This window comes from Panthera onca, chromosome A1 (genome assembly GCF_046562875.1).
Source record: "Panthera onca isolate mPanOnc1 chromosome A1, mPanOnc1 haplotype 2, whole genome shotgun sequence".
NCBI classification, from domain to species: domain Eukaryota; kingdom Metazoa; phylum Chordata; class Mammalia; order Carnivora; family Felidae; genus Panthera; species Panthera onca.
In genome coordinates, this window is record NC_138339.1 from 64,269,734 (window position 1) to 64,279,207 (window position 9,474).

At 48.0% G+C, this 9,474-nt stretch overlaps 1 protein-coding gene across 2 annotated transcripts; it reads left to right on the plus strand.

Annotated features, from left to right (window-relative positions):
- Window positions 1-3,127: 3,127 nt before the first annotated feature.
- MSX2 (msh homeobox 2) lies at window positions 3,128-9,173 on the plus strand. Of its 2 annotated transcripts, none has more exons than XM_060635059.3 (2): window positions 3,128-3,614; window positions 7,438-9,173. In XM_060635059.3, exons 1-2 carry the CDS (start codon window positions 3,236-3,238, stop codon window positions 7,860-7,862), a joined length of 804 nt encoding a protein of 267 aa, XP_060491042.1. In that variant the 5' UTR covers window positions 3,128-3,235; the 3' UTR covers window positions 7,863-9,173. The 2 variants fall into 2 exon arrangements, with proteins under 2 accessions (XP_060491042.1, XP_060491043.1); XM_060635060.3 differs by having other exon boundaries at window positions 3,128-3,642; window positions 7,438-7,518.
- Window positions 9,174-9,474: the final 301 nt, after the last annotated feature.

Consider the following 9,474-nt stretch of genomic DNA (forward strand, 5'->3'; position numbering starts at 1 on the left):
GTCCTGGGCGTTGCAAACGCAAGGGTCCGCGCGTGGTCCACCACAGTTTGCAAGTAGCGTTTTTTTGCCCTGGGACCCGCGGTGCGCGTGCGCGGCGGCTCCTCGCAGGGTTCCTAGACGTGCTAAGTCCCCCGGGGAGCGCAGGAACTCGGAAGGGTGAGGTCTGTGTATAGGGCCCAGGGCTGCGCGTGGGGATCCCCGGGTCCTCCACTTCCAACCTGCGTGACTTCGGGTAGCATAGTTGGTTCTTCCCAGCCTTGGTCTTTTCCCCGTAAAATGTGGGACATGATCTCCGCCCGGAGCAGTGTGTAGGAAGAAACGAATGAGATCCTGGAGGACAGGTAGTAAACTATCATGCAGAGTTGACTCTTCGTGCTGTGTTCCCTTTGAAACCCCACTTTCCTGCCTACAAATACTGCAGTCACGTCAGTGTCACCGGGAACTAACCTTTACTAAATGTCCCTTAAGCGCCAAAGGCAAAAATTCTCAGCCCCGGAGATTTTACAAAGAACCTATCGTGAACTCCGTGAAGGCTGGCGATGAGCCTCAATTCGGGTATCTAGCAGAGAGAAAGCATTCGATAAATTGCTACTGCTTTTGATATATAATATTTTGTATTGATACCCTATACCTTCTGGTTACGTTCTGTAACCTATTTAATTTAATCACTATAAGAGCGATCCCAGGTAAGGATTATTATCCTTCATTTTGGAAGTCAAAAAGCAGGTTGAGAGACGCAAAGTAATGCGCCCAAGGTCCCGCGGCCAGGAAGAGGTGAATAAAATGTTCAGCCAATGCACAGAAGGGGCTTTCCGTAAAATGGCTAGAGTTCTGTTGAGGTTCTACCTGTTTACCAGCAGAAGTGAGACCCTTTCCCGAATGTTCCCCACCCCAGCAGGGAGAAGACAAGGTGAGCCGGCTGGTTGCCCTCTGGGCATCTCTCCTGCTCATTTGATGGCCAGAGCTTGGCATCCTGGTTTTGAACACCAATTATTTTGTTTTGTCTCTACTATTTTCCTCTTCCTAGCTTCATAATTTTCTTTCCCTCTCTGGACATCAGGGCCTGAAAGTAGTGAGGGGAACCCGGCTTCTCCTGTCCTAGAAAAGTTCATTAAAAGAGCTCTAGTAGTATTGACTTTTAAATTTTTCCCAGGAATGAGCCTGTATGCCCCTAAATTAACAAATATGAACAGTGTGTTTTCAGGAACAATTTTAAAACAGTGCCTGAGTACAGCCCAACTGAAAGCTGGAACCCTTTTGTACACTTTGGCAGCTTAGGGCTAAACGAATTTCAGGTTTGCTTCCAAAATATATAGCCTGCACCTTGCTGGGTACCTCTAGAAGGCACAGAACTTAATCTGGATTTACCTGTATTGTATTTGAGATGCATATCAAGCCAACTATCATCAAGTATGACTCAAGGGGAAAAAGCATACATCTCCAGATAGTTTAATTTTTTAAAAAACGTTCTCTGAGCTTCCAATTTGTTGGGGGGTGGTGACAGGATGTGCTTGGTGGGAGAGGGACCCAGATGTTTTAGAAGACTGTGGTTAGGACTCCCTTTACTTTTTAACTTTTTGAGAACATTTCTAATGGTCTAGTCAGACTGAATTAATTGACCAGGGCAGACTGTTTGTGCCTCCCTAAGATTCAGATCATGCCTATTCAGGACATCCTCAGCCAGCACAGTTTCACTCCAGGCAGATGTTTAGGGTGAAGAAAGCAGTGCCTCAGAGACATGGGTTTGGGGGGGGGGGGGTGTCATGTCTCTAAGATTCTTGAACTGGGAGATAGCCTCCAAGCCTTGATCATTTCAGTAACTGAAAACAAAGTCCCTTCCTTGCAAGACCCTGGGAACTGTTTAGCAAGCATCTGCTGCGTACAGGCCCTGAGCTGGAAGATTTCTATTTATCTCGTCACTCCCGGGTAATCCTTGAGATATAGGGGGGAGCAACTGCAGCTTGGAGAGGGTCATTTGAAGCTCTTCGGTCTTGGGCCGGTGGCCTGCAGAGGGATCCGAGGCCTCTGCACCCTCTAAACTCCCTCTCCCCTGTCCCAGGGCTGGTACAGTCATCACTAAGGCTTTGAGATGTAATTACCCAGGGTATAATTTGGGGCTGGGTGGGGATATATATGCTTTTTTTTTTTTTTTTAACCAGGTGCAATGAATAAAAAATGTGCTTCTCAAAAATGTACACAGGCCTGGGGTGTGCAAACTCAGAACCTAGTATTTCTGAGATTTGCAAGAGGAAGGGAAGGACTAGGTACTATCAGCGCCTTTTCCTTCCTCCTCCCCCTTGAAGGCAAACACTGGCACCAAAACACATGACAAACATAGGCTCAAACAAACGCACGAACACACAATACACATAGTCTTGGGGAAAAGGTCGGATCCGGGTGTCGCCCAGAGAAGAGATTCAAGGGAAAGAAAACGCGCGGGTTACACTTTCTAAGAGTGCGCTGGGTTTGTCTCAAGTGGAAGAGATGGGGACCACTGCTTTAAAATTTCCAACTATTTGGAAAACCAGCTCCTGACCATCTTTCGGGCTCCCCATGTCCCTTCTTCCAGGGGAGTTACAGTAACAGCTTTCGCTGTGGAGCATTTGCCAATAGCAAGATACTCTTATAAGCGCCATGTATGTATAATTTCCTTTAGCAAGGATGCTGGCCCCTGCTTTCAGTGTTGTCTCCTACAATTGTAAAGTTAGCCCAGTTTCCACGCATAGTAGGAGCTTCACAAATGTTTTTGCAGTGTGAGTTGGAGATTTTAAACTTGTTCTGGCGGTGGGGGTTGGGGAAAGTGGTATGGGCGCGAGGTGCCTTTTTAAAAAGGGGTCAAAAGAGAGAAGAAATGGGACTCGGCGAACTTCCTCTTTAAATAATCGGCCTTAATTACGCCATGGACTTTTCAGTTTTGGCGTGATTATAACCCTTGAGGGATCGCCTAATAACAACTCTGCTGACTGCTCCTGTAATTAACTCCTAATTTATTTCAAACAGGAAAAAAAAAAAAAAAAGGCCCCAGCCTCTTCCTGGAGAGCCAATCAGACGCGAGCGTCTGTGGCGTCAGCGCCAGAGCCGGCGCGGATTGGCTGAGCCGAGTCTCCCACTTCCCCTTGGAGGAAAGGCACAGCTCCCGGCGCGCCCCTCCCGTCTCCCCCCAAAAAAGTTTGAGTCGCCGCTGCCGGGTTGCCAGCGGAGTCGCGCGCCGGGAGCTACGTAGGGCAGAGAAGTCATGGCTTCTCCGTCCAAAGGCAATGACCTGTTTTCGTCTGATGAGGAGGGCCCGGCGATGGTGGCTGGGCCGGGCCCGGGGCCTGGGGGCGCGGAGGGGGCCGCGGAGGAGCGCCGCGTCAAGGTCTCCAGCCTGCCCTTCAGCGTGGAGGCGCTCATGTCGGACAAGAAGCCGCCCAAGGAGGCGTCCCCACTGCCAGCCGAAAGCGCCTCGGCCGGGGCCACCCTGCGGCCGCTGCTGCTGCCGGGACACGGCGCCCGGGAAGCTCACAGCCCCGGGCCGCTGGTCAAGCCCTTCGAGACCGCCTCGGTGAAGTCGGAGAACTCAGAAGACGGAGCCGCGTGGATGCAGGAACCCGGCAGATATTCGCCGCCTCCAAGTGAGTGAGCGTCCGAGCCGGACAAGGGGTAGGCGGGGGCCGGTGTCACAGGCTGGGGGAGGGGGGGGGGGACGGAGACCCCCTCTGCACTACACGCCCGGGAAAGCAAGCCTAGGAGTTCTGGCTTCGTATCCGCGCATCGCGTGTTCGCGATCCCCTAGCTGTGCAAAGTATCCGACACAATTGAGGAGTCGCTGGTCTTTGAAGGGCGAATCCTAGCTGGTTCGCCGGGTCGCTCGGTTATCGGTTTCTCTGGTCCTCGGACCCGCGCTCCAACCATTTTGCTCACTTTTGGTTCACCGTCCAGCGGGTTTCTGTCCCAAGAATGAAGGGGAATACACTTTTAATGAGCACGCGAATGTGTGCCGGGCAGAGGCGGAGGTGCCTTACCTCCTTTCAAAGTTTACAACCCAGCGAGATGTGCCCTCATCTTAAAGATAGACTGGCAGAAATCTAACCCCCGGCATTGGGTAGAAATCATTACCGTCCTCTGGGTCCCGATCCCCGGAAGGGATGGCGGCAGAGGCTGGTGCCAAGGCGAAAAGTCTCCCTGTCGTCCCCGCAGCCAGTACCTTCGCAGGGAGCGGGCTGGGGTCAGGCGCGCGGGGCGCGGGCTCCGCTTGGCTCATAGTAATAATTAACAGCATTCCAGCAGCGCTTGAGATTTCTACAAAGTGATGCTCATTAGTTCACCAGACCCTGATCATTGCTGGAACCCCAAGTGTAGGCGGAGGCACAGGACCGGTGGTTACCCCCTTTACAGACAACACCAGTCTTTAGGAGGACTGGACTTGCTTGACCCGGGTCACCAACAATGGCTGAATCGGGCAAAGGGTCCTGGTGTCCAAACTCTGCTCCTCTGCATGGTGCCCTGACCGCCTTTGATCCCTTTCCCCAAAGAAACCAAGAGGAGGTCCACACACCTGCACCCCGCTTCCTGCCAATGAGGCAAGACTTGGCCATGCAGGCCTAGGAGAATTTATTTCTCCTCCAGCCTTAGCATTTATTTTTGGGCCTGGGTCCTTTTGCATTTGGAGAAGTCATTCCCTATAGACTCTTTTATTTTTATCTCCTCGCCTTTACGATTTCCCTACCCAGTGCACCTTTAGAAAAGGTGAGAAAGAGGGGGTCTGCGGAGGGACCTTTTCCAAAGCCAGTAGAATCACACCTTTCTCCATTCTCATCAGTCAGCCCTCAGGACTCGAGATGCATAGTATTTTGTGAACAAAACAAGGCCATATACCCAGGCCTCAGTGGCTGTCCCCTCTGGCATAGCTCTCCACCCTGTTAGAAACTCTGAAAGATTCAAAGGGTGTGGAGATTCAGGACTCAAAGAATTTAAACTCAAGTTTGCACAGTGCTTTATAGCACTTTTCACCATATTATCTTATCTGATCTCTGTGTGGCTGCAGCCGGCCTCCGGGTAACAGAGAAGGACATTTCAGCAGAGTTCAGAGGAATCTGCACACACTGTGTTTGGGCTTGACCAAAAAACAAAAAAACAACCTTGGGAATATTTGATGATCACCTATCTGGTGTGGCAGACAGGGCTCTGGGCATTCTAAAATTTAGTACTCTGAGCCACACTACACGGTATTTACCCATTTTCTTGATGGTGAGATAGAGGCTCAGAAACTTTAAGAAACTTAATTTGTTAGACAAATATTGAGTGCCCATGGATTTCTAGGCCTGGGTCAATGTCCATGAACACACCAAGGATTCAGGCCTTACAGAGAGTGGTGTCCAGAGATCAGAAATCCTCACTTCCTTAGGCCTTCAGGTCCTGGGATGGCAATTCCCCACTTGCTCTGTAAACAACCCCCCCTCCCCACTCTGTGGAGATGAGCTTCCCTGCTAGGGGGTAAGGCAGTTTGGGGCTCTGGGTATGACCTTCAGGAGAGAAAAATCCAAGATTCTGGAGAAGGGATTTAATTTAAAAACAAAAAGTGGTTCATTTGGTGCTTTGGGCCTAGAAATGGCAGTGGGAGCCCTGGGGCAGGAGCCTGGGGCAGGAGCCTGGGGCAGGAGGGAGCCACCTGCCTGGCCAGGTTTGTTATTTGGAGGAAGTAGGGTAACTGCTGTTTTGCTTTGTATAACCGCATCCATCCTTTGACTGGTTTAGAGAGGGGAGGCGAGGTAGGGAGTGTTGAGAGGAAGCCTCTGGACTTTATGGCTATGATACACGTGTGCAATCCCTGTAGCTCGGGTTTTATCATTCAAATGCAGCCTCTAGAGCGGCCAGGATGACTGTTCGGGGCACAGATTTCTTCCAAACAGAGAGTAGGCTCAGGCTTAGACTCTAGGAGCTTGGTTTTGAGTTGCGACAGCTGGGTCCTCCAGAGAGCTAGGTCAGGTTTGGGAAGGGTGAAAGCGGGTCTCTGAGTCTCCCCACGGTGTTGTTAGTTTATTTGTAAATTACGAAGTAGGTGCCCCCCCCCCCGTTTATTTAGGGATTTGCCTACGCAAAAATCTACACTCCTGTGGTAGTTTCTTACCCATCCCTCACCCAGATTTCTGGTTTTGATTGATTGCAGAACCTACTACTTGCTTTTCAGTCCCGAAAATGATGCTTCATAATGTCACATTAGGACAAACCCAGTTCTTGTTGGAAATGGAGGCTGGGTGGGACTTGTTGTATCACCCTCAAGTATGAAGTGTAAACTCTTTCTTGGGCCATCGAAGTAACTAAACAAGAAATGTGACATTCTCCCCGTGAGTACTTTGGAGTTACTACTGTGGCTACTTTGGGAAAATTAGCATAGCTCGTAAAAGCCAAATGCAGAAAATTAATTGTTTAGCATTCTGCCTCTCAGCTCCACACTCTTGCCCCCGCCTCCCTTTAAGGAGAAGAAGCCCCAAGTTAGTTGAATACCATGGAATCACAAAGATGCCCCGTGCTATGACTTCCTATAATTGAATCCATTTTAAATATGGAGTTTGGATGCCTTTGGCATACCTTTGTTTTGCTTGTTACTCCCTCTTTCTAAATCCTGGCGACAAACTAATCGTTTACACATTTGCTCTAAACCAGAGAATGGGTAGGGATGATAAGATGTCATCACATGCTCTCAACTCAGAGGCAGCATGATTTCCCCTGACATTTACATTTATGAGCGAGCTAATTTTTCCCTCCTTCTTAGTAAACTTTATATTACAGAAGCACCAGGCCAAGAAACTTACCCCACGTTCAGGTCTGTAAAATGATGTTCAGGTTGTATAATCTGTAGACTGGATGGAATGACAGCTGCATGGCTGTTTATTGCATGGGGCTGCTCCCAATCCAGAGATGCTATTAATTTACCGCAGACCTTATCTGCACGATTATCCTTCATAAATATGCTGATGCGCTCCAACTTTTCCCGGTGTGGAGAGGGGACCAGCGCAGTTTATAGGACCCTTTTCATTTTTCTTCGTATGGGATTATCTCAGCATTGTAGAGAAGTGACGATTATCATGAATCCCGCCCCCCCCCCCCTTTTTAAAGACCAGAGAAATGAAGCTCAGAGGACGTGGGTTTTGTTTCTCAGAGAACATTCAGCTCCCTTGGCTTAGGAAGGGTCCGCTTATAGATAATTGTATTTCCATTATCCATTATGCTGTGGGTTCCATATAGATAGTTCTATGCACTGTTAAAATCCCAAGCTTTTTTGTAAGAAGACTCAGTTTTTTAAATCAAGCAATTTATCCACTTAAATATGGTACTTCTCCCACAGTTTTGACAGAGGTCCCTTTCTGAAAGATGAAGAGAGGAAGGCCTGTGCAGGGGTGGACACACCTGGAGAGAAAGCCACGTTTGCTAATTCCCTCCCTCTCTGTTCTCTAGGACACATGAGCCCCACCACCTGCACCCTGCGGAAACACAAGACCAATCGGAAGCCACGAACCCCCTTTACCACGTCCCAGCTCCTCGCTCTGGAGCGCAAGTTCCGCCAGAAACAGTACCTCTCCATTGCAGAGCGCGCAGAGTTCTCCAGCTCTCTGAACCTCACAGAGACCCAGGTCAAAATCTGGTTCCAGAACCGAAGGGCCAAGGCAAAAAGACTGCAGGAGGCAGAACTGGAGAAGCTGAAAATGGCTGCAAAACCTATGCTGCCCTCTGGCTTCAGCCTCCCTTTCCCCATCAACTCACCCCTGCAAGCAGCATCCATATACGGAGCGTCCTACCCCTTCCATAGACCTGTCCTCCCCATCCCGCCTGTTGGACTCTATGCGACTCCAGTCGGATATGGCATGTACCATCTATCCTAAGGAAGACCAGCTCCATAGACTCCACGATGGATGTTTGTTTAAATGGGTCCCCCCTCCCTCTCCAAGAAGGCTGTACCAAGCCGATACTCCTGCTCCGCAAACTTTGCATGCACCACCCTAAGTGGCTAGGCCCACAGGGCCACCGACATAGTTCGAATTTCTTTAGGCTGGAGGCACCAAGTCCCATTTTCTTGGTGTAATCTTCTAGATGCCCCCTTCTCCTTTCACAAAGATTGGCTCTGATGGTTTTTATATATAAATATATATGTAATAAAATATAATACATTTTTATACAGCAGACGTAAAAATTCAGATTATTTTGAAAGGCAAAATTTATATGCATAGTATCTATACTTTTTTTCTGTGTATCACCTTCCTAAAAGAGTCCATTTGTTCTTTCTTAGAGGAGGCACAAATTATTCGCTAAAATTGCTGACATTGGGTGATTTTGATGGGATGATTGCCTTCTGCTTATGGAAAACAAAGATTAGAATTAGAAACACGCCTAGGAATTAGATAATGGAGAGATTCCTCAAGAAGACGGGGACACATCATGTTTTTGCATTTTTACACGCATTAAAAAACACATTAGGTACTACCATATTTGGCCCTGTATTTTTCCCTCTTTCTACACTGTTACAGATTGTTAAAGTTTTAACTTTTTTTTTTTTTTTTTTTTTTTTTGTAAGATCGATGAAAGGGGGTTGGGGATGAGAAGAGTCCTAAGGATGCCTTGGGGTAAGGTGGGACTTGGAAGTAACTTCCTAATTCCTCTCAAGGCTGTTGCTTAACTCCATTTCAGATAATTGGAGAGTACAAAGTTAAGGCCTGTCGGGGAGAATTGACGGGTTCTGTGAAATACTAGGTACGAGTCAGTCCTCACACATTGCAAAGGTGACTGGGGGGCGGGGAGTGTAGTTAATTCTCTGCTTAAAAAAAAAAAAATATCTTGTAACCATTACCTATATGCTGAATATTCTTGAACAATGAATAGATCCAGAAAGAAAAACAAATCCTGCTTTCTCTGTGTACCTGTTGTATGTGCTAAACTTATTAGAAAAATTTATATACTTTTTAACATGTTGGGGGCAGAGGGGAAAGCCATGTTTTGACTTGCTAAAAAATGGTCTTGTCAAACAGCCCATTTAGCTCCTGGTACTTCCATCTTTCTATCAATCTCCCCCCTCCCCCCACCCCCACCCAGTATACTTTTATCCCTTTGAAAGGGTGCCTTGTATAATTTTATATATTTTATTGAAGAGTTATTTCTTATCTCTTATTCTGAATTAAATTAAACATTTGTTTTATTGCAGTAAAGTTTGTCCAAACAATTATTTTAAAGGGTGCTCTCTGTTCTTAGCTGGGTTCAACTCCAAAATGCCCCCAAGACTGGGGGAGGGGGCTGGTGATTTTTATTAGGATGTTAGTGTGAATCAATGAAGAGTTGTGCCCAGATTCAGCCTGGGTTGGGGGAGTCGATCGCAAATAGCGAACCAAGTACTTGGAGATCATTCCTCTGGCAGCTTGTGTTAGTTGTGGAAAAGAAATGGAATTGCTGTTCGGTTTTTCAAACTCTAGTGAAAGATGAGCTTAGAAGAAGTGGGGGGGGGGG